The sequence below is a fragment of the Indicator indicator genome, chromosome 27, assembly GCF_027791375.1.
Source record: "Indicator indicator isolate 239-I01 chromosome 27, UM_Iind_1.1, whole genome shotgun sequence".
NCBI classification, from domain to species: Eukaryota; Metazoa; Chordata; class Aves; order Piciformes; family Indicatoridae; genus Indicator; species Indicator indicator.
This window is the reverse complement of record NC_072036.1, coordinates 11,181,812-11,207,088: the sequence shown is the minus strand read 5'-3', so window position 1 is coordinate 11,207,088 and position 25,277 is coordinate 11,181,812. Positions and strand designations below refer to the sequence as shown.

The 25,277-nt window shown below is 42.3% G+C and overlaps 1 protein-coding gene across 1 annotated transcript in view; it reads right to left on the bottom strand.

The window, feature by feature from the left end:
- Positions 1 to 581: 581 nt before the first annotated feature.
- PDSS2 (decaprenyl diphosphate synthase subunit 2) overlaps positions 582 to 25,277 on the bottom strand; it is a 72,035-nt gene continuing 47,339 nt past the window's right edge. Inside the window, exons 4-8 of the mRNA XM_054393143.1 lie at positions 17,063 to 17,137; positions 10,717 to 10,887; positions 9,212 to 9,343; positions 5,452 to 5,487; positions 582 to 764 (exon numbers count right to left, since the gene is read on the bottom strand). Of these exons, the coding sequence (XP_054249118.1) occupies positions 606 to 764; positions 5,452 to 5,487; positions 9,212 to 9,343; positions 10,717 to 10,887; positions 17,063 to 17,137 (573 nt within the window). The 3' untranslated portion in view covers positions 582 to 605. The remainder of the gene's footprint in view (positions 765 to 5,451; positions 5,488 to 9,211; positions 9,344 to 10,716; positions 10,888 to 17,062; positions 17,138 to 25,277) is intronic.

Here is a 25,277-nt window from a genome sequence, read left to right as displayed (position 1 = left end):
TAAATATTTTAAAGCTCTTACTTACCATGCTTGACACAATTTCTCAGCAAGTTTCTCAAATATGGAAAGCATTAGGCACAGGGTAATTTTACATTTGAACACACAAAAACAGCGTGAGGAGAGATGGCTGTAGGCAGATTTTTTTCCTCCCCCCTATTCCCCTCCCAAACTGCCCTTCCCCTCGCTAGGCAGGTACGTTGGTTCCCAGCTTCAGCAGCTTGCTCTCTCTGGGCAGGTTGGAGCAGGTTTCTTGTGACACCTGGATCTTCACGCCCCTCCATCGCTCCCCGGGGCAGGAAAACCACCGGCCTCCGCCCTGGCGCCGTCCCCGCCGGTGCCCAATCAATACCAGCTTATTTCCTGTCCATTTGCTGAGGTCACGGAAACGGGGACTCATTAATTATTTCTGCCGGTGCAGCCTCAAGTGTGCTTCTGGCAGGACAACCAAAAGCCTTCTGTGACCTTTTTATTTTTTTTTTCTTCCCCCTCCCGAATTTTGCTGCTGCTGCTGGTGGTGGCAGCCAGCACAGGCTCCTCTGTCAGGACGGGGGAAAGGAGGTGACAGCGGTGCGGGGCATCAGGATCACCCCCAGGGGGACAGCAGGTCAGGGGAACCTGGTCACAGCATAGACAATGTTGGCCAAGGCAGTCCTAGCCTCTGAGGGAGGGAAGCAGTCCAGGGCTGCCAGCGCTCTGTTTCCGTGGCAGCAGCAGAGGTCGATGGCAGAAGTCACACCTTTGCCAGCCTTGATGGCTTCCCACAGCTGTCGGAAAACACAGGCACAATGGGTGGGTTTCAGCTGTCACCTCCAACAGCACAGGGCTTCCACCACCCCTTCCTTAAGTAAAGGCAAGACCAAAGCCAGGTGGATCTTTGGGATTCGATCATCCCAGCAGCATGACAGCATTTCAGAGTGTTTAGTGTGCCACACCTTTAGTGTGGCTCACATCACCCTATCAGCTGTACAGAAAAGGCTTTTCTTGAAGGCAGGTACCTACAGCAACTAATCAGACAGGGTTTGTGAACTGTGTTCTCCTCCAGCACCCAGCTCACTGGCCCACTTCATTTACAAATACATCAGAGAATGTGAGGGGTTGGAAGGGACCTTCAGAGATCATCCAGTCCAGCCTCCTTGCCAGAGCAGGATCACCCAGGGCAGGTCACATAGGAACACATCCAGGTGGGTTTTCAAAGTCTACAGAGAAGGAGACTCCACAACCTCTCTGGGCAGCCTACTCCAGGGCTCCAGCACCCTCACTGTAAGGAAGTTTCTCCTCATGTAGAGGTGGCATTTCCTGTGTTCCAGCTTGTACTCATTGTTCCTTGTCCTATCACTAGACATCACCAAAAGAGCCTGGCACCTTCATCTTGACACCCCCCTCCCAGATATTTATAGACATAGATCCCCTCTCAGCCTTCTCTTCTCCAGACTAAACAGCCCCAGGTGTCTCAGTCTTTCTTCACAGGAGAGATGTTCAAATTCCTTCATCATCTTCATAGCTCTCCATTGGACTCTCTCCAGCAAATCCCTGTCTCTCCTGACCTGGGGAGCCCAAAACTGGATGCAGTATTCCAGGTGTAACCTTATCTAATTTAAATAATGTAAAAAAAAAAACCCAAAACCTCTAATCTCTGAGCAGATTGTAACAGTCACCCCTTTTCTACAGGTGCTTGCACTCACCCACATGAAGGACGTTTCTTATCTGAATACAACCCGAAGTGGGTTCATTATCTGTGTTTAAAGATGAAATTAGCTGAAAGCATATTACAGCACTTGAGTCTTCAGGTCCCAGTTCATAAAAATTTTATTCTCCACTTCGGTTGGAATCTTCCTGCACCGCCTGCTGAAAAGGAACTTGCCCTGAGGCACCGATGCGCTGCACAGCTAAATCAACACATCCTCCAAGGAATGGAACCAGCCAGCAGCCACACTGCTGCAGCAAAGGTGGGGATGGGAGAGATGAGGTTTGCCAGCAGCCTGAAAAGGTGTTTCTTCCCCCTTCCTTGAGGCATAGCCTTGTGAGGTGGTAGGACCCACCCATCTCAAAGCAAACTGCTCTTGTGCTAAAGCTCACTAAAAAGGTGAAGCTGTGCAGTGTAATGCTCCTCTAAGTACACACTGAGATGTAAACAGGAAAGAAAATAGCTCCTAAAAAGTCTTTAAAGTGGTCCAAGATCAGAGGAGCTTAGCTAAGCACATGTGCACTAGGACTGCCTTGCAACACCATGGTGTGGGAAGGGGGAGAATTCCAACAGAAGGACACAATCCATTTTCATGCCTGTCTTGTGTGAGCCTTCAGACACACACAGTGCCTTGGAGCCACAACAATGACAAAGCTCCTGTCAAGCTCTACACAGAGGGATCACTACACAAAAATTAGACTAATCCATGACTGAATGTTCCCAAGCAAAGCTCAAGGAACCTCAACATGGAAAACACCTGCTCATACAGCAAGCTCCTACCTCAGCTTTCTCAGATGATCTGCTCTGCAAGGAACAATCCTTTGCAATGGACAATTCATAGCCCTGAAAAATGTACCTGTTCTATATTCAGTGAGTCACAGATTGCAACCCCGCTGCAGATACTGAACTGTAGCTATAAGGTCTTCCCAGAGCCTTCTCTTCTCCAGGCTGAACAGCCCCACCTTTCTCAGCCTGTCTTCATAGGAGAGTTGCTCCAACCTTGTAACACTCTGATTCTGTGATGTGCTGCCTTCCATATACTGGATGTGTTAGACTGGAAACTTCAAATACTGAAATGCTGCTCTAAGGTCTCCCTGAAGCCTTCTTTTCTTCTCCTCTTTGTAGGAGAGGTGCTCCAGCCCCATGATCATCTTTGTGGCCCTACCCTGGGCCCACTCCAGGAGGTCCATGTCCCAGAGGTGGACACAGCAGTCCAGGTGAAGTCTCACCAGATCTGAGTAAAGAGGCAGGATCCCCTCTCTCCATCTGCTGTCCACGCTGCTTTTGATGCAGCCCAGGCTGCCAGTGGCCCTCTGGGCTGCAAGTGTCCATTGCTGGCTCATATCCAGCTTCTCATCCACCAGCACCCCAAATCCTTTTCTGCAGGGCTGCTCTCAATCTAATCATCCCCCAGCCTGGATTGATATCAAGGATAATAAGCACACGCCAAGGATTTATTATTTCTTTACCCTTTTCTTTTTATCTTTAGATCCTTGGCCAGAAACTGAGAATTATTCCTAGCTTATTCATTTCTGCTACCAGTTGTGCCTTTGTCACAGTCACTTAACAAGTCAGTATAATGCCAAGCACCATTAAGGCCTTGACTTCAGCAGAGAATTTTTAATCAATATTATAAAATAATTGTAACAATTAAACTGAGAATCTCAATTTGCTGTTTGAAAACTACACAGCTTATTTTGCATACAAAGTAGACGTAAAATGAAAACAAAAAGCTTTCTGATTTTAAAAAGTCTTGAGTTTTTTTTGCCAAAATCCCACCCAGAAATGAGGGTGACATGAAAGTTGCTGTCTCTTTCAATGACATACATGAATTTTGTCCCTGCCATATGCTGGTATTTCTCTTCTGTTATCTGAGAAACACCACTAAAACAGAGCTCCAAGTACTTTTTCATCTCTGGAAGAGACTTTCACACACCACAATAATGGATCAATAATTTGTCTGGAGGTGGTGTGATGGTGTAGGGAAAAAAAAAAAAAGATGAGTGAAACATCAAGCTACTAACATGAGAAAATGTATTCAGAAACACAGACCTTAAAATAATTTTTTTTCTGATATTAAAGTCCTTCTGATAAAAAGATTGAGAAAAGCTAGGAGAAAAAAAATACTACAACATTTTTGCAGCCACAGTGACCTTATTGACATGACCTTCTCACACCTAATTAAATTACTAGAAAGCATTTCACTTCTATACTTATGGCAGAGTCCTCACTAAATGTACTGTACCTTCCAGATAGCTTTTTGTCAGTGAGAAAACCCAAGGATATCAATTTAATTTAACATGAAGCCACAGAACAATTTAAACTTCTCGAGCAGTCTCAAAGTTGGGATGAGACATTTGCATTTGAAGGAGGGAGGATCTCAATTTCTGATTTACCTTCATTCATTCATTACCATTCTTTATTTTAATTGAAAGGCTCAGCGAGCAAGGTAAACTGTTCTTAAACAGCAAAGAAGTTTTGTGTGCTTAGATTTAACAATTCGACTAAAGGAACAACATTTTTCTCTCAGCCAAGTGGCACACTGTTGATAATAAAAGTTAAGTTGATAATAAAAATTAGATTGATAATAAAAATTAAGTTGATAATGAAACCCAAACTGATTATAAAAAATAAGAGGACAAAACCAATACAGATGTTCAGAAGTTCTACAGCTAGTTTTGGTGACCTTTGCTTTAACAAAATTAATGAGATATTTTGAAGGCTCAGTGAGAAATGAGCTCCCAGGTTTGATTTGGAATGTTTAAGTAATTCCAGCAACCATACAGAAAGATGAGAAAAAAAGAGACTGAGCAAGTCAGTAAAACACTGACCTAGAGATGTAGAAAAACAACACAGCAAAGAGCAAAAAAGAAAGAAATCCTGGTTTGTGCTGCACGAAATGCTTTCTAATTGGCTTTCTGCAGGCACTGGCCAAGCTGCTCTGCTGGGGTGAGCTGCAGGCTACTGGGTTCCTTTAGCAAGGATGTAACTACTGACCACATAGAAGAGAAGGATGTGACATCATACTTTTGAAACTGACTTCTACAAAACCCAAAGCTGTGCTCCAGTATTGAACCAGGGGAACCTTCCCAGCCATCTCCTGCTTTCCCCTCTAAGACTTTCATGGTGCCCCAGCTCCTTGCAGTAGATAAGGGGAGGTAGTTCAGGTCTGCCTTTACTACAGGGCAGTCCCAGTAGCAACTACAGTGGTGGCTTAGCTGAAAGTTGTAATGGTGACTGGAAGAAACACAACTTATTGAACATGTGTTTATGTATTTTTTAATAGATATCATGGCATTAAGGTGAGATTAAAAAAAATCATCATGGCAGGGGGGTTAAAACTAGATGATCTTTGAGGTCCCTTCCAACCCATTCTATGAATCTATGAATCTCTAAATAACACTCTATCAAGATATATAATACTCCATAAAGATATAGAGACCAGTGCTGGGAGCTGAGCTGCAAATGACTGCAGAAGAAAACAGCAAGAGCCATCAGAGGCCTGGTTTCAAAACCATGTCTGGGGAAGTAAATAGGATAAATAATGGCAAATCCCATTATTAAAAAGCTGCATTTGATACTTGCAGTGCAGCTGACTTTTTAAAGTCAAGAAACTGCACAAGCCAATCTCTCACCCTCTGTGTACACATGCACCAATTATAACTGGACTTTAACAAGGAAATTTCTCTCAATTATCAAGAATATCCTTAGAACTATTACAAAAAAAACCCATTTGAAATAATAAGATTTAAATGTAATTTACCAACCTTCTTGTAGTCCATTATATTTCCTTTTCCTTGGGCCTTAGAGAGAAAGGGAGATTTTAGACAAGACATTACATACTACAAACTTGAGCTGCAAGAATAAAGACTGCAATTAAAAGAGCTACTGCTCCAAACATAACTGACTTTCTTTAGAAATCTGATATGGAAACCCCTAAAATATAACCAAATGTGTTACTAGCTTGTACAACATGGTTCTGTTTCAGATGAGAGCTGCAGAAACTCAATGTATTTTTTTTTTATATTATAACTTGTAGTTAAACATTTGTTGAATCCAAAATGTTTCGGTCTTAAGAAATCTTGCTGTTTGCATTAATTAATCTCTCCCATGAGATGCTGAAATAAACTCTACTGCATATCAGCAATAACAGGATTTATTTTCTTAGAAGAAACTCTCCACATATCTATAGTGACTGGCACACAGGCAATAGTCTAGAGCTCCCAGAAGGGAGGTTCAGGACCATGTCAGTGCTATCAGATCCAGGCTGGATGTGCTTTTGGTTTAGAAATTTATGTAAGTCTCAGCATCACCCTTTACTTAAGCAGCAGGTACACAACCTAACTCCTAACAGGTTCACAAAGAAGTATGGGGACAATTTTTAATTTTTTCTTGACCATAAGCAGAAAAGTATGGAGTCCAAACTCCTCAATTTTGTCACAGGATGATGTAGAGGAGAAGATGCCAGAGGCAGTGCTCTGTCAGCCCCAGAACATTCCTGCTTAACCAGTCTGAAGCCCTTCCCTTAGGTCAGATCCAGCTGTGTCATCATCACCTCATCCAACCCCAGCTCTTCTCTTTTCAGACACACCAAGAAAAACATCACCCACTTCTTTCCCTCTGGCTTCCACCAAGGGAGACCATAAACCTCAGCTCTTCTGTAACATGTCTCCTGCAAAGATGAGGACTACTGCCTCTCTATGTCCACTGTGAGGACTTCAGAGAGCAGCCAAGAAGAGGCAGGCCAGCTGGCACAAGGAGAAGGCCTGAGACCTACACTGAAGAGGAACACCACAGGGCAAGCACAGCTTTGAAGAGGTGTTGCTGAGGTGGCACAGGTTTGGAAAATAAATTACTTTTTGTAAGGGCAGAAAAATAAAATAAAGAACCAGCAAGAGACTAAAGCAAGCAGAACAGGAAGGAAAACAGTAGATAAGAAACCTGATTTTTCCAAAGGGGAAAGGGGACTGATCCACAAAACCTCTTTACTGCTCTCATTAAGCTTCTTAAGAGTCAGCTTTTCTGGAATGCATATTAAGAAAACAGCCTGGTAGCATTTGGGAGCAGCAAGACTACTGCCAATTACTGCTTCCTTATTTGTGTATTCCCAGCTCTTTGATTTGCCAACTTTTATTCACACCGGTTGGATCTTACAGCTTCTTCAAAATAGATCTGGTAGTGAGATTGCAAATCAGAACACACCAGAAGCATGTTCTTTAACAAATGATTGCCTGCATGCAGATTCACCCTGCAGTGGAGATTTGCCAAGGTGTTTGAGGAAGATGCTTTTCAGTTCTAACAGTCTCAGGCGGTGTGCTCAGCGTGCCTCCTCCTGCACCTAGGACACATTGCAAGAACATTTCTCAGGCTCTGTTCCTCTCAAGCACTCAAGTCAATGGCAGTTGTGCTTCTCCAAGCAGCAACCTTTTCTGAGCTGTTTCCTAGGCCTTCTTCAGTACATTTGCACCTTTGCTTTTTTTTCCTCTCTTTTTTATGCTCACAGTAGTTTGGCTCTTTGATGTTTACTGACCCTGTTCTCAGACATGGCAGTTCAGCCATCCTTCATGACCTCTCTTGAAAGGCTGCTTTCATCTGAGAGATGCAAGACAAGCACTGACTCCTAGCCACAAGCTTTCTGAGTAGTGTAACACTGTAGGGGCTACTGGGTGCAATGGGGCTCTCTCTACATCCACTTTCTTCAAGACCTTCATGCAGGAGGAGGAAGTTGCTAAGAGGAGTGGGCTTCAGTTGATCCTATGAATGCTTTATGGGCAAACAATAAAGGAGAATTAGCAGTAATTAAAGGTCCATAAAGCCATTTCCCCATGAGTCAAACTCAGCTATTAAGAAAAATTCTACCTGAGAGGGACTGAGTGCACTGTGTGTGCTTTGCCTGTTGAAACCAAATGACACTGCACAGGAGGGTGGAGGAGAGTGGCTTAGGAGCCTGCTCTTCTGAGTGCTGCCAGCATGAGAACATCTCTGGTTTGAGTGCCTGGCCTACAGTGAATGTCACATAGTGAGTGTGGCTATGGAGGACATCTCAAAGAGCACATAGCTAGCTAAAGGTAGTTTTCCTTTCTAAAACAACACAAGCCAAGAAAGGCTCCTGGATGAGGTGTTCCATTTTGTACTGAGCTAAAAAGCAGCAGTTGGTAGATACTTTTGTACAGGGCATGTCACTTCCCCCTGCCCCTTCAGAGAGAACAGCTTCATGGCTTCCATAATGCCCATTTTTGGTAGGAGAATTAGCAAGCAGACAGACGGCGCTCCTGGAGTCCTGCAGCCTCCTCTACACTCTGCAGATGGGAAATTGTTTCAAAGCTTTTATCCCCTGTGCTGTAGTAATACCATTAGTCTCCAACAGCAATCATCCAAATCATTTGCATGCAACTCACACATGAGCCTTGTGTTGAGATTGCAGAATTCCAAAATTCCCTGTCACACATTCCAAACTACCACCACAGCCTAACTGCAACAGGACAAAGGCTTTGCTACACTTAAAGATCCCCTAACTCCAGACCACTGTAAGCTACTGCCCAAAATTTCACTTTGCCTCTTGCTTGCAGCACATGAAGGGAGGTTGCAACCTGGCCATCATGAACACAGAACTAGGCAGAGGCACAGACTCCACACCCTCTACCCAAGGTTGCTGCTTTCACACCAGCCAAGGAAAGGAGCCATCAGCAAGCACATCTCGAATGAATATGCTTGCACAGAGAGAGCTTCTTACTGAAGGCAGCAGACTTTCCACTTGAAAAATCTGTGTAACAGCTGCAGGAACTTCCAATTTGTAGTCATCACCACTGTTTAGAGAGACAAAACACGTCCAACTGAGGCAGGAACTCGACAGAATGCTTATTTTTGGCCATTTTGGTGTTTTCCCTCCCTGCTGTCTTCTACAGTTATCAATCTGTGTTTCAGCAGCACCCAGAAAACTATTCATGGACTAGAGTCTTGCTGTGCTACATGATATGTAAAAAAGGTCTACACCATGTAGTTATCAAGTTCTTACTGCTTTCCTCATCTAAGGATCAGAGGAAAAGAACAGCTGAATGAAGAGAACAAAGAATAAGGACACCAGCCAGCTGGATCTCACAAATATTTTGCTAGTGGTCAGGAAGCCAAGTCTCCCAGGTCTCCCCCCCACCCAAAATTACTGCTCCCAGCCAAGCTGGCAGAAGGAAATCTGTGCCTACCTTTCAAGCACTACCACGCAAGGTTCTCTGATGCAAGCTGCCAGTGAGAGCAGCTTGAAGCTAAGACCTGGGACTGCACTAGTAGTGCAGAGAAGCAGACATGCTGCATGCAAATATTATTGCTTGTTGCACTGACAAAGTCTGACAGAGCTTGACTGCCAGGTGCTTGGACCTCCCCCTCTTGAAAGCATGGAAGTGAGAGGTGGTAAGTCTTGGAGAGCAGAGGAGCCCCCTGTGCTGACCTGTCCGTTGTTAGTTTTGAAGTTTCTTTGCAGACTGAAAGTACAGACAGGAAGAGATACACATGGCAAACCTAAGAAATTCTTACCTCTTGGATCTGTTTAATCCATGCTTCCCTTCCAAGGAATTCCTGATGGAGGACTGCAGGAGCAGAATTCAAACTGAAGGCCATAGTGTCACTAGAACTTTCTTTAACAAATGGCTGGAGGTCTGAATGCAGCTGAAAGAGAAGAACATCTTTCTTCAGTTCCCAGGAGCAGCCTATACATATCATCCACCTACTCACCAAGCCAAGGTCCATATCCTACTTCCATACCTGCTCACCACTTTCTGCTTTGACACTTGGTACTTTGGTTGCACTTTTTCAAGTTTGGGGAAGGGGTAGGAACATGTGGAAAGCATTGCAGTGGAGGAAAGTTGTGGCAAAGAGAAACATGTAGAGAATCTCCAAAGAAATGGGTAAAGGACAGCTTGGAAAGCTGAGCAAGCGACAGGACACAGCCAGGTAGGTGACTGCTTAGCAGCAGGAAGAAGAAAAATATGAAGGAAAGAATGATTCAGTCTTTGATGGGAAGAATATCAATTTTTAATCTGTGAAGGGCAATGCTGTCTACTTTTCTGTACTCAAGGAAGCTGATGTAATATGACCCTCCTTCTGACAAAGGAAACATTCCCCAGCCAGGAGCTTTCTAGGAAAATGATGCAATGCTTTACACCCAACTGCATGGCAATGGTGAAGGTGTTAACATTAAAACATTAACACTGCAGCCTGCACTAGAAGCAATTCACTGGTGGAGCTGTACCTTGTAATAGCAGTAAAGCTGTGCTTTGTAAAACCCCATCCTTGTCCTGGAGGAACTGGAAACTGTCTAAACCAGCTCAGCTGAGGTGGACGGGAGCTCTTCCTGTCCGTCTCAAGCTACATCTATACTTGCAAGTAGTGCAATACAGAAGGAGCAGATCTTTAGAGCAAAAACAGAGACTGCCAAGGCTCTGAGTTTCACACTCTGTGTTTTCCTTTGGATTAACTTGCTGTAGACTGACAGACTTCTAATAGGCATCAGAGGCCTTGTCTGGGAAATCCTGCTGCTGCAGAGGTGTAGGCTGCTCTTGTCTGGTGACCTCTCTCCTTGTCCTCCAGCTACTCGCTCTGGAAGTTCCCACCACAGCAGATTATTCACAAGGGAACACACACAGGTCCTTCAGCCACTGCAGCTCATGTGCTGCTGCAGGCAGCTGAGCCTCTTGGTACAGATTTCTGTATAGTGGCAGCTAAGACCCAACACATGCTTCCTCCTGCAACTCCTGCTGCTGGGACAGTGGCTTTAGGGAGAAATATAGGAGAGGAGAAGGTAAAGTTTTAAGCTTCTACAGGAAGATGTAGGGACATTAACAGAACCTTGAATAAAATAAGCTACATGGCCAGGAGTTTCTGCAAACATCTTCACACTAGGCAGCAGTCAAATCTCTCACCTTCACTGACCTGCTGGCAGAAGTCTACAGCATAGTGGCAGCATACAAGAGAGCTCAAGAGCAACACATCTTACAAGTCTTTCTGTATTTCAGACCCCAAAAGGAAAGCAAAAGGCATACCTTATGACTCATGGACATGTGCTTTCCATACTGGAATGCCATGTCCTGAATCTCAGCACTGTGCTTTGCTAGCTCCATTGCAGCCTGGCAGCTCTTTGCCAGCAAGGCACTATGTGACAGGAAAACCTGCTCCTTCCATGTAGATATACTGATATCATCTGTAAGACAGTTCTCCTGAAAATGAAACAAAGGCTAACATGAAAACACCACAACTGCAGCTGTGTCACCTTTTGTCAGAGCATGGCACAGGATAACATGACGTGGGGCCACTAAGGAAACTCTGAGTGCCACAGTGCTAAATGAAGAAGGGCATTCTTTTGGGTGTGAGTAGAGAAAAGGAGCAGAAAAAAAACCACTGGCAGCTTCAGCAAACAGCATTTTCATTTTCCGCTCAAAAAAGAACAATGCAAAACACGTGCAGCTGTCAAAAGATTCAACATAGATCCTTAATGACTGCATCATTGTACTGAACGAGAGCAGCCGACTATATTCCACGTGAGGGACTGGGGAGAAAAAGAAAGAAAAAAGACAACACCCTCCCCCCCCCAAAAAAAAAACAGCATACAGCTGCACTTCAGCCCCTTGCCAGTTAGCAAGAACAAACAATCCCAAACAAGCTTGAGAAGTGCCTACAATTTCTCCTTTGTAGTCTGGGGAAAAAAAATTACAAAAGATATTAAAAGTCCTTCTAGAATTGCATTGGGAAAATGAAGGGTTGTGATGGAGGACTTGTACCTCTTCTACTCCCTAGATTAAGGGCAAGAAATGACTGAAAGTATAAAATAAATAAATAAATAAATAAATAGAGGTGTGATTTCGAATGCCAGGTATTAACTTTCCCAGGGGACTGGTAAGAGATCTCAGTGATGCCTGTAGTGAACTTTGTCACCTTGACTCTAAGTGCAGAGATGCTCAAATCCTTCTCGAAATCCTTTGTATCCAAAAAATACTAACTCGGATTACTTTCCACACTGTTTTAATTAACACAGATCCAATTCTTTCTCCCCCAAGCCCAAATTCAACTGCAGCTCTTTTGGCTCACAAGGTGTTAACATGCCACTATTTTACTAATGAGCCTTCAAAGCTAGGCATGACTTGTAATTTTTCTCACATATGCATGTTACTATCACACCTTTAGGTAAAAAAAAAAAAATACAAAACCATAAAAGTTCACAATTGTTTCACTTAGAAAATCATAGAATCATAGAATTGTCAAGGTTGGAAGGGTCCTCAAAGATCATCTAGTTCCAACCCTCTGCCATGGGCAGGGACACCTCACGCTAGACCAGGTTGCTCAGAGCCACATTAAGCCAATAATAAAATCAGTAAAAATAATAAAAACAGTAAAAATAATACAATTTTTAAAATAATCAAATCAGTAAAAATAATAACATTTAAAAAATAATAACATTTTAAAAATAATAATTTTTAAAATAACATTTACAAAATAATAACATTTTAAAAATTTGTAAAAAAAGAACATTTAAAAAATAACATTTAAAAATAACATTTAAAAATAACATTAAAAATAATAAAATTTAAAAATAATAAATTTTTTAAATATTGTTTTTAAAATAATAGAATTAAAAAATTAAAAAGCATACAACATAAATCACGCAATAAAAATCACGCAATAAAAATCACGCAATAAAAATCACGCAATAAAAATCACGCAATAAAAATCACGCAATAAAAATCACGCAATAAAAATCACGCAATAAAAATCACGCAATAAAAATCACGCAATAAAAATCACGCAATAAAAATCACGCAATAAAAATCATGCAATAAAATCATGCAATAGAATCATGCAATAGAATCATGCAATAGAATCATGCAATAGAATCATACAATAAAACCATACAATAAAAACCATACAATAAAAATCATACAATAAAATCATACAATAAAATCATACAATAAAATCATACAATAAAAATCATACAATAAAAAATAATAAAGTCAGTAATGAGAAGCTACAGGGGAAAAAAATTCAAGCATAAAAATGTTTAAAAGTTTGTAACTTCTCAGTTCAGCCAAATCTGTAGCACAGACTAAGCCAAAAGGTCTTTAAAAGAGCAATATAAAAACCCTCTTATGTAAGAAGCCTTTTCCCCTCAATGTGACGTCAATCAAATCACTGAGAAAAGAGCCAGAAGTAATTCTGTGTGACCCTACAGTTTTCTAGCAAGGTATTATCTGTCATGCAATCAGTAACAAATGAAATAGAATCCATCCGTTCAGCTCTGATTTTCCTCCCTTATGGATATCACCCAGAAGTGCTGCGTTACAAGGGAGAGGATAATTTGAGACTAATGGAAAAAGTAGGAGGATTCTGCAATGCCAAGGAACACAGAGCTGTATCAAAATGCCTTTGCTTTCAGACATGCTATTAACTTCTACAAGGGAAGTGAGGAACAGAGAAACCACATGTTTGCTATTATGCATATGATAACTTACAAAGTGAAGCCTAAACTTTCCTCCTGTTTCATTTCACTGCCATATTTTTGTTTTAATATCTTAACTCAGCCCAGAGCATGTGCAAATTCCCATGACTGGCAAAATATCAAAATGAGCATTTAATTCAAGTAGTTTCCTATATATCAAGTCTTTTTTTTTTTTCCCCCCTCCTCTCTTTTCCACTCAGATATAGATCAATTTATTTTAAATTTCAAATCAGGAGCTCTTGGAAGACGCAACACAATCTTTGCCTTTAACAACCAATCTGCTCAGTGAAAAGAACCAGTATTTACTAAAAATTTCCTGGATGACATTGAAAAATTGGCAGGGTTTTTTCATAATTATTTGTTTTCAGTCCAACTAAGACAAAAACATTCTAGAAAGGCATCCTGAACCAATTTTTATGAAGTTAGAAAGTCTTTCAGAAGGCCCTTGAGTTGAGAATGTTTGCTCGCTGGAGCCTTTGAGCAGCAACAGAAATGCAAACATCAGCTGCAGGAACTGGAGGAGCTTGAATAGTGATTACAGCTTGATCATAGAATCAGAGAATGGTTTAGGTTGGAAGGGACCTCAGAGATCATCTACTCCAACCTCCCTGCCATGGACAGGGACAACTCTCAGCTAGACTCAGCTGCTCAAAGCCTCATCCAACGTTGCCTTGAACACCTCCATGGAGGGAGCATCCACAACCTCCCTGGGCAACCTGTTCCAGTGTCTCACCACCCTCACTGTAAAGAATTTCTTCCTAATACCCAGTCTAAATCTCCCTTCCTCAGGCTTAAAGCCATTGCTCCTCATTACTCCAAACCCTTGCAAGAAGTCCCTCCCCAGCTTTCTTGCAGCCCCCTTCAGGTACTGGAAGGCTACAATAAGGTCTCCCCAGTCTTCTGTTCTCCAGGTTGAACAGCCCCAACTCTCTCAGCCTGCCTCCCAGAGGTGAGGTTCTCCAGCCCTCTGATCACCTTTATGGCCTCCTCTGGACCTGCTCCAGCAGGTGCTTGGGGCACCATGGCTGGACACAGTGTTCCAGGTGGTATAGTTGATTTGATCTTAGTCTTTGAATACAAGTGGCAGTCCTGACCTTCAGGCTGTCTTTTCACCCAAAGCCTACACTTTGTAGTTTGGTCTGCAACTTCAAATGAAAATGAAAAGTTAAACAACATCTTTATTTTTCCCCTTTCATACACATCTAATGACTCCATACGCAGACGAGATGGAGAATCACCAAGCAGAATGCACTAAAATGGGATGGCTGCAGGACTGCAAGTGGTCTGAAAAGTGATAATGAGAGCTGCCAAACAATTACATCCTTTATTTGTCTTTAGGAGTAAATAAGGTCAGTCTTGTTAGGGCAATTTTCCTGCTGGGTCATCCACATGAAGCAAACAAACTGTTGTGGGAATTTTTTGTAAACATGAACTTAGGATCTCAGAGCAGAAAGGTTAATTTTACAGAGTTATTTTTGTCTACCATCTATGTAGACATCTAGCAAAACTGAAAACAACTTGCTGCTGAATTAGTCTATTTTAAGGTACTGAGAGGCTTTGCAACAACTGCATTAAAGACATTTAACATATGAAGTACAGTTTTCCTGCCTCAAAAAGGAACAACCACCAAAGAATAGGTGAGAAGATATCCTCCTGCAAATGCCATTACTAACAGCCCTATGCCCTACTCTTAAAAAGAAGTGAAGTTTGACATTTGAGACTTAGTTGCAGAGCAGATTAAAGTATTTCTCTTAGCTCCAGGAAATGTAGCTCACTTTTTTTTTTTCAGTCAAATTGCAATTAGAGATGGAGTGAAGATATACAAAGGATACAAATAAGATAGATGGAGGGAGCTGGGGTTGTTCAGCCTGGGGAAGAGAAAGCTCCAGGGAGAACTAACAGCACCCTGGCAGTACCTGAAGGGGCTACAAGAAGGTTGCAGAGGGACTGCTTGCAAAGGCCTGCAGGGACAGGATGAGGGACAATGGCTTGAAATGAGAGAAAAGCAGATTTAGATTGTTAGGAACAAGTTCTGCACCATGAGGGTGGTGGAAGACTGGAACATGTTGCCCAGGGAAGTGGTTGAGATCCCATCCCTGGAGATATCCAAGATCAGGCTGGACAAGGCTCTGAGCAACCTGATGTAGTGGAGGATGTCCCTGCTGACTGCTTGGGTGTTGGACTAGATGAGCTTTGGAGGTTCCTTCCAACCCAAACCATTCTGTGATTCTATGATTTGGAGAGGTGTTCAGGTTATGAATGGGACACTCTCTCAGCAGGGTAGCGTGAGGAAAGCAGAAGGGATCTCTCTCATACTCAGCATGGAACCAAATTTCTTAGGGGATGAGATTGGAAAAAAAAAATAAAGCAGATCTTGTAGATCTACTTGTAAAGCAGAACTTTCTGTTCTCAGTCTCATAAGAAGCCATGAACTACCAGAATAAATTCAGACCCTGCCATGTAAATTTCAGTGTCTATTATGCCACCACACAGGTTGTGTCTCATGTCAGCTGGGCTCCCCTTAGAAAGGACATGCTGTACTTGCAACTCTTCTCCGACAGAAGAAGTCACAGAAACAAAGCCAGTCTGCTAGTTGTAACTGGGCCAGGCCAGGATAAACATCATGCAGCTGTGCTCAGTTTATCTCACACTTCCCTTGCAAGCTACACATGTGGAGTGCTTCAGCAATTCAACAGAAAATAAACGGAAAAAGAAAGACTAAGAAAAAGTAGATGAAGACCTTCTGCAGTGGCAGGAACCCAAAATCGTTCACAACATTTCTCAGTTATACAGGGGCCATGGTTAAAATAAAATGCAGTTTCATTGCTGAGATGAACTTACAGAGTCATAAATCAGTTTGGCTGGAAGAGACCTTAAAGATCATTGAGTCCAACCATTACCTAAATACCAAGTCTGGTGCTAACCCATGTCCCTCAGCACCACATCTCTGCCTCTTTTAAACATCTCCAGGGATGGGGATTCAACCATTTCCCTGGAGAGCCTGCTCCAGTGTTTGAGAACCCTTTCAGTGAAGAAGTTTCTTCTAATATCCAACCTAAATCTCCCCTGGTGCAACTTGAATTTGTAGAGCTTTATTTCTATACACAAAAAGTAGCTAGCTGCTTTTTTTTTTTTATATTTTCAGTGTCTGAGACTTACTTGTATTTAGAAATCTGCCTGAATATAGAAAATTAAATGTTCAACTTGCTTTGCAAAAATCCCAAAGACATCATCTATTTTAACATACAACTCTGAGCAGAGTACTTGAGGGCAACCCCAAAGGCTGAAGTCCACAGGTTAAACACAGCAGGTACAGAAGGTCCCACTTGGTGCTGCATGGCCAGCCCATGGCCCTGGGCATATCCCAGGCATGCCATTACCCCTTCCCTGCTAGAGGCTCTTGCTTCCTCCAAGGAAAGAGCTTGGCTCATCACTGTGATCATTCCCTACCTAACTGCTGTCAAGAAAAATGAGAGCTTCAATGAGGTTAGTCTCCTTCTCTGGAGACATTCAAAACCTGCCTGGCCACGTTCTTGTGTGACCTGCCCTGGGTGATCCTGCTCTGGCAGGGGGGTGGGACTGGATGATCTTTCAAGGCCCCTTCCAACCCCTAACATCCTGTGATTCTGTGATTTGGTGTGAAATGCTGGCAGCTGCTGGTTTTGCCCACGCTGTGTGCATGGTGACTTTTGGTCGCTCTCTGAGCATTTCTAGAAATTTCCATTCGAGTTCACAGGTGCCATAAGGATGTTACTGCTGAAACTCACCAGAGTACTGCAGCTACTTTTATACTTCACTCTCACTCCTCCTTTTACAGACATGAGAAATTCATTACATTTATTGCAGTCACACATTAATATCACCAAACTTCTTGAGTAAGTAAAACTTGGAATTCTTACCTCAGATGATTTTGAGTTTTCGTAATATATACCTTGAACTAAGTCACCAATAGCACTTGAAATGAGCTCCACAACCTGTAAAAGAAAAGGAGAAAAAGCCTTACATCTGCAATTACCACTAAATTTCCTAACAAAGCTGCTGACAGGTTTCCAGAAGGATAAATGGTCATAACCTTCCTTGCAGAAAGCCTGGAGAAGACTCTAGGGGGACCTTAGAGCTGCCTTCCAATACCTAAAGGGATCCTACAGGAAGGCTGCAGAGGGATACTTTACATAAGGATGCCTGTCAATAGAACAAGGGGGAATGGCTTGAAGCTGAAGGAGAGCAGGGTTAGACTGGATCTTAGGAAGAAGTTCTTCAGCACAAGGGTGGTGAGCCTCTGGAACAGGCTGCCCCAGGGAAGTTGTGGATGTCTCCTCCCTGGGGGTGTTCAAGGCCAGGTATGATGTGGCCTTGAGCAGCTGAGTCTAGTTGAGAGGTGTCCCTGCCCGTGGTGGGGAGTTTGGAGTAGATGATCTCTGAGGTCCCTTCCAACCTAAGCCATTTTACAATTTACTGGGATAAATTCTGCAGAAGCATGATCCTGTCTCTGTGCTAAACCTCTCGTGCAGTAACTCCTCTATCAGAGTTTTGAGTTAATACAAATGAAAACCAAGACTTTCCCCCCTCTCTCTAAAGCATGAACTATGCAGTGTATTCTCACAAGGACGTTCACACAACTAATAAATCCCAGTTCATGAATATGAGACACTGCCTCGTCTGGGCTTTGCTTTGTTTTGTTTTGTTTTGTTTTTCCCTGCCAAGTAAATGCTTCACAATACCTCTCATTGGGAGCTGTTAAAATTCTAATCTTTGTGGCTGATACAAAAAGAGTCAGAATCCACAGCAAGGTAACCTTTCCAACGCGATCATTCGGTACTGGGTGCCCTGGGAGCGCACTGTGGATGTATTTAGTGCATGGCCCGAGGCTCAGCTGTACCACATACACTCAGAGGCTGCGACACGGGAATGTTTAAATCAGATTTATCAATCTGTATTATCTTCAGGCTTCAGACTTTTTTATTTTATTCAAGCAAAGCCTAAAAAATCTGAACTTGATCCAGAATGTAAAACAAGCAGGCCGAGGTCTCCCAGGAACTACTGTACAATTTAAAGCCGTGCACATAAACTGCCTTAATTGGAACAAACCACTCCAGATTTACTGCAAAATTAAATGCAGGCATTTCGAATCAGCACACCTTAAGGCTAGCCCTTCAGTTGCTCACAAACTTTTCATTTCTGGGATGTTTCATTTCCTATGCATATGAGTCTGATTCCTCTTTTAGCTTCCTAAAATTCACCGGAGCTCTTATTGAATTAAAAGGTTTAGTTTCCCTTTTTTTATCGTTCTTGTAACCGAAGACAAGAAATAAAATGATAAAAGCCCCTAAGAGAAAGGCATTTTAACATCCAGGCATACTTTATTTGATAATAAAAACACATTTGAATGCCACTTTTGAGTACTAGCAGGAAGGTTGTGTGTTTTCTCTTTGATATTTTTTTTTCCTGAACACTGGTTCCTATCCATATTCATACCCATAGAGCAAGCTCTAACTTTAGAAATGGTGCTGATTAAAAGTCATGGTGGGTTGTTGGGTTTTGGTTTGGTTTTTTTTTTTTTTTCCTTGCAATGCATATGGGTTCATTTGCAAGACCTATAAAACAGCCTCCAAATAAAAAAAATGTAAGGAGGGAGGGGAAATAAAAAAAAAAAAAAAATCACATTGCCCTTTAGGAAACTAGAAACCCAAGAAATATTGTAGCAATATGAGCTGCAAAGGAACTGAGAGGACAATGATCCTACAGTGTTACCAGATGTGTTGAGTTATTTAAGTGGGGAGCAGAGAAAATGCGGGTGGTGGGTTTTTTTTTTCTTTTTGCCTTTTTTTTTTATCCCCCCCACCCCTTTTTCTGTCTTTTTTTTTTTTTTTTTTAAAAAGGTATCAGATAAGCCTCATTCCCAAATCCAGGAGGACTGAGTATCGCCAATAGGTCTATGAAAGTCTGTAACCAAACGCCCAGGATCAGATTGTATTACAGTTTATACAAGCAACATCCCAAGATTCTTCTGATGGCTGGGACACATAATACAGATCAATCACTCACTAAAAAATGTTATGGTTTGTGAAATGGTCTGAGCTCAGAGACCTACACTGGTAATACGAAGAGGAATTTACAAAGACACTGAGTCCTACTGGAAATGTCAAAGTGATAGTATGAACTTTGAACAATGCAGCTGGCTCTGGATAACCAGACCTTTTCCTCTCTTGCCTGAAACTCTACACTGAGCAGGACCCTGTTTCGAGGTTTCTTTTTTCCATCTCTCCTCTCTCCTTTTAGTGCAACTCTACTCTCAAAGGCAATTTTAACTGGCTTAAAACAGTCTCAGTGAAACATTTGTGAACAGTTGTACCTCTTCCCCTTACTGTTTATAAAGCACCTTAGGAGAATTACACATCCACCAGTCAGAAGAATCCATATAGTGAATACCTCTTGAATGCTGTATGTTAGTGAGAATTTTGCATCAATTCTACCTCCTTTCTTTCCAAGCATCTCCTTGTTTGTTTGGGTTTTAGTATTTTTTAAGGTAAATTCAAGACCACACAGATCACTACCAGGAACAAAATTCCAGTTTCAGGAGTACAGTGGGATGCTTGCATGAGGCTCTGTAACTTCATCAGTCCTTAATCTGAGCTTTGAAAAGCACCTGCTCCTTAACATCAGCAGCCTGGGGTCTTGAATGCTAGGGAATGGAATGGAGAGATGAGGAAACCAGGAAATTTTCCTCTGTATCCCAAGCTGACATATGGGAAGAAAAATTCTTACAGGTTCAGTAGCATTCATGCAGTCAATGATCCACTGACTAGGTTCTTAAGTAGCACTTTTCATCAGAAAATCTGAAAGCAATCACCATCCCCTGAAAAATTTATTGCCTCCTGTTTTATGTAAGGGGAAAACTGTGACAGGGAACTGATTTTCCCCCAGATCATGCAGCTTAGTGCTGTGCTGGGTTGAAGGTTGTCATGGATGACCTTGAAGGTCTCTTTCAACCAAAGACGCTCTGTGACTCTGTGTCTTTCTGCTTGACCAGTACCCTGTTCCACTTGCTGACATTTCTGAGATGTGAGTTTGAAGAGCAGGAAAGGCAGATGAAAAAAATCAAGTGCTCCCAACTACTTTTCTTCTCTCTCATTTGAAGGCTGAGCTCCGTTTTAAACAAGTTCAAAGATAGGGAAAGGCAAGAGAGGATTGCCAAAATTAGTGCCTGAAAACAGCAGTCTCTAAAGACACCAGGGGCACCTTATTCAGAATCTCTTTCCCCACTATTTTTCCACTCCTCTACCTATATTTGAGAAGCCTGGTCCTTCTTAGGTAATCGAGGTGAGCAGGAGTAACCTTGTACTGAGAGAAAACAAACTTCTACTCTGCATCAGCATAGAATCAGAATTGTCAGGGTTGGAAGGGACCTCAAGGATCATCCAGTTCCAATCCCCCTGCCATGGGCAGGGACACCTCACACTAGATCAGGTTGCTCAGAGCCACATCCAGCCTAGCCTTAAACTCCAAGGATGAGGCTTTCACCACCTCCCTGGGCAACCTGTTCCATCTTCCACAGCATTGTGTGTTCTGCTTCCCCCAGAGCACCTGCAGGGCTAGGAGCAGCCCAAGGAGGGATACCCTGTTGCTTGCAGGTGAGAAGTGCACATGTAAATAATGTCACACCTTTTAAATTCATGTTCTGTAACACTTCTGCCAGTGCTTGGATCTTGGTTTCTTTTTTTTTTTTAGTAAGAAGGTACAACTTCAGCACCTTTTGTAGAGATGTGACCTCTTCTGCCTTTAAGAGGTCAACACAAAGGCCATCCATTTAGAATGGACATTAGGAGGGAAAAGAGATGGACTGTTAAAACCAAAATCTCTCCTACTATCTAGGCAGGCTAAGTGTATAACATGATGCAAATTCTGGGCTCAAGTATGATTGCTGATTCCATAGCAAGAGAGAATTCATGCTCTGACCCCTCTGATTTATCAGATACGAAATAGTCCAGAAGACTGAGCTATGCTTCAAGGTCAGAAGACCTTGAAGAGCGAAGAAATTTAATTCATCCTTTTCTGGTATTGTAACTTCTTTGTCAAAAATGCACATCTTTAGCACTTCAAGGCTCTTTAAATTTACTTTGAGTCTAGTTTCTCAAGCTCAAGATTTTCTAAATATTGATTGAAGAAAAAAAAAAAACTCAAACCAAACAGTGGCAATTTTCATAGCGGTTCAGAAAATTACTCAGGATGTTCCACCAACCACACATTGAACTTTCTCCCTCCTTTTCCTGAAATCAAACTAAATCTTTCAGGCACTTTTCTGAGGACTCATTTATAAGATGTAATTCAGGCTTCAGAATTCCCAAAGCATTCTGCATAAGGAATGACACAGAATAGGGCCCCATGTTCACCATCAAAGTTCAGCAGCCCAGTTGCCCCCTGCAGTTGACCACCCTGGGAAATCCAGCTCTGTCTATGAAAATCAGAGGTGCATTTTTAATTCAGGTGAAACCTTGAAGCTAGAAGGACTGCAGGGAAATAAAAAATTGTAAGACATTAGGGTAGACCTCTTTCTTTGAAGGTAGAAGACATGATTCAGACTCCTTCAAGCACAGTAAAAAGAATGGACTCTGGGCCCCACTCATCCTGCGCTAGATTTTAAACACCCTGGATGCCATCAGTTTAGCAACTCAGGCACTTGGTTGTCTTCACTTGTCTTTGAAATAGTTTGTTTAAAGTTCACTGCATCATAACACTGCATGTGTATTTTTATCTGGTTTTCAGTCTCCTTTATAAAAAACAAACAAAAAGGAATTAATTTGAGTTTCATTCAATGTGAGGTGGTTTAATTTGAAATTCAGCAGCTGAAATGGAATTGATTACACAGACCACTCTGTTTCAGAGCAGTAATGCAGTGTCTCTCCAGGCTCTACCAGATATTTTCCAGGGGAACATCAAGGAAAGGATGAAGCTTTTGTGGGAAGACAGGAAACAGCACCAGGAAGAACACAACAATGGATGAATCTTTGTTCCTCATCCTTCCCCATTTCTATTTGATGATCTTTCCTTGCTTTGCCAAATTTCTTTCAAGAAGGACCACAAGTAATGCCTTCCTTTTTTACTGCTGAAACAATATCCTTTCCTCACACATCTGCTCTGACAGACCCTACTCCTTGCTGCAGATGTGTAGACTTGAAAACACAGCAAGACTTCTTTGCACAAGCAAAGAAGAAAATTAGATAGCCAAGAGACATAAAATATACAGAGAACAATTCCTTCATCCTGCATTTCAATTCCCTCTCCAAACAAGCATTAATTTTTTGATTTTTTTTGCCCACACTTGGGAAAAAAAACACAAACTAAAATTAAATATTCTCCTGCTTTTGACACAGAAACATTGCAGCACTAGGAAGCTAAAGACAAAACTCAGTAAGCAGCTGAAATTGGATTTTGATTGTTCAACAATAACTAAAAAAAAAAAAAAATTAAAAAATGGAAGCAAACACTCCAAGGAGTTCCAAGAACACTGGAATTCAATTTTTTTTCCTGGTAATCTCCTCAAACATCATTATCTTACAGGTAACTAAGTGTGCCAGCCTCCAGAATTTTTTTTTAGTGTAATGCTTATTGAATCCTATTTCCATTAATCCCATTTACCAACCAAAATAATCTTGAGCTTTACTGGTTTTTGAAGCTGGCCCTCTCTTAGTTGAAACACACAGAATGGACTCCTCGCAGTGGTTTTCTAGCAAGCTTTAAATGCTCTTGGAAAGCATTTGCTTTTAAAAGGATGTTTCCTACAGGATTCTTGATAGTGTGCACTCTATAAAGTCTTTAGAAGCAGCTTTTGGTTTTGAAAAGCAGACCAGAAAAGTGACACTGATCCTATGAAACATTTCTTTAGCTGAACCAAGATTTTTCACTGTTTTAATAAAAACATGTTTGTGAAACATTTATGTTCTTCTCTTGGTATCACTCAGGGAAAGAAAAGGCCTGAGACAAGAACTATTTTTCTTAAATAACATTTAAAAACTAAAATTGTTGATTCTAGCTGACTTGTCTGTCAGTTCCCCAAAATGTCAATTTACATTCAAAGAGCAACTGGCACAATTCCAGAAAGGGGATTCTCTCCATAGCCTTCAATGGGCAACAAAGAACCAAGTTGTTCGAGGTCTAAACTGAGTCTTCCTCATAGGACCACACCTGATGCTATAGAAAAATCATAGAATGGTTTAGGTTGGAAGGGACCTCCAAAGGTCATCTAGTCCAACCCCCCTGCAGTCAGCAGGGACATCCTCCACTAGATCAGGTTGCTCAGAGCCTTGTCCAGCCTGAACTTAGATATTTCCAGGAATGGAGCCTCAACCACTTCCCTGGGCAACATGTTCCAGTCTTCCATCACCCCCACGGTGCAGAACTTGTTCCTAACACCCAGTCTAAATCTGGCCATCTCTTATTTCAAACTATTGCCCCTCATCCTGTCCCTGCAGGCCTTTGCAAACTGTCCCTCTGCAGCCCCTTCAGGCACTGGCAGGCTGCTGTTAGGCCTCCCTGGAGCCTTCTACTCTGCAGGCTAAACACCCCCAGCTCCCTCAGCCTGTCCTCATAGCAGAGGTGCTCCAACCCCACCCCCCCATCATCTTTGTGGCCCTAGCTGAAATGAAGCAATTCCTTTCTGAAGCACAATGTACATTCTGATTGTTGCAACAGGAAGAAAGAGGAATCCTTTACATAAATAACTTATTGATGTTTATGGGAACACAAAGCCTATTTCGTAAACAGCACATTTATGCCTCTAGGAATACATAAACTTAACATAAGGAAACACATCCACTATGGAAGTACTGCATCTGTGCTCCTGTTTATTTCTAAACAAATAATGCTTAATAAAACAATGCTCTATAACATAGTCTTCTGGCAGAGCTCTGCATTGACAGACAAGATTCTTAAATTCAATTCCAAGCTTTCAGGCTGCAGATTTTGAAGTGCTTCTGTGAACAGTTTAATCATTCCAACAAGAGCTCGCTGACTGATAGTGGGAAAAAGAGAATCATTCTTAAGATCTCAGTAAGAACCACAGAGAATATCACTAGCATATTTTGCTGGGCTTTCCTTTTGTCTTCTTTTTGTCTTTTTTCCCTTTCTTTTGGTTTGGTTGGGGTTTTTTTGCTTGGTTGGGGTTTTTTTTTGGTTGGTTGGTTTTTTGTTGTATTTATTTGTTTGTTTTTCTTCATAGAATCATAGAACCACATAGAACCATAGAACCACACAGTAGGGTAGGTTAGAAGGGGCCTCAGAGATCAGCTACTCCAATTTCCCTGCTGTAGGTAGGGACACCTCTCAACAACTCTAGGCTACTCCAGGCCTCATCCAATGTGGTCTTGAACACCTCCACAGAGGGAGCATCCACAACCTCTCTGGGAAACCTGTTCCAGAGTCTCACCACCCTCGTACTGAAGAAATTCTTCCTAAGATCCAGTCTAAACCTACTCTCCCTCAGCTTCAAACCATTCTCCCTTGTCCTGTCTCTAGACACCCTCAGGAAAAGTCCCTCTCCAGCCTTGCTGCAGGATCCCTTCAGGCATTGGAAGGCAGCTCTAAAGTCCCCCCAGAGTCTTTTCTTCTCCAGGCTGAACAACCCCAGCTCCCTCAGCCTATCCTCATAGCAGAGGTGCTCCAGCCCTTGGATCATCTCTGGACTCGCTCCAAGAGCTCTGTGTCTTTCTTCTTTCGGGGACACCAGAACAGGATGCAGTATTCAAAGTAGGCAGAGCAAAGGGGAAGAATCACCTTGAGTCCCTATACCTCAGATTTATGTAAAAAAGCCCCAAAATATCTCCCCTCAAACACTTCTTTCACATAACTTTAGCAAACATAGCAGACGTAGCACACACAAAATCACAGAATGTTAGGGGTTGGAAGGGACCTCCAGAAATCATTGAGTCCAACCCCCTACCAAAGCAGGATCACCCAGGGCAGGTCACACTAAAACACAGCCAGGCAGGTTTTGAATGTCTCCAGAGAAGGAGACTCCACAGCACATCTGGGCAGCCTGCTCCAGGGCTCAGTCACCCTCACAGTGAAAAAGTTTTTCCCTGTGTTCCTCTGGAACCTCCTCTGCTCCAGGTTGTACCC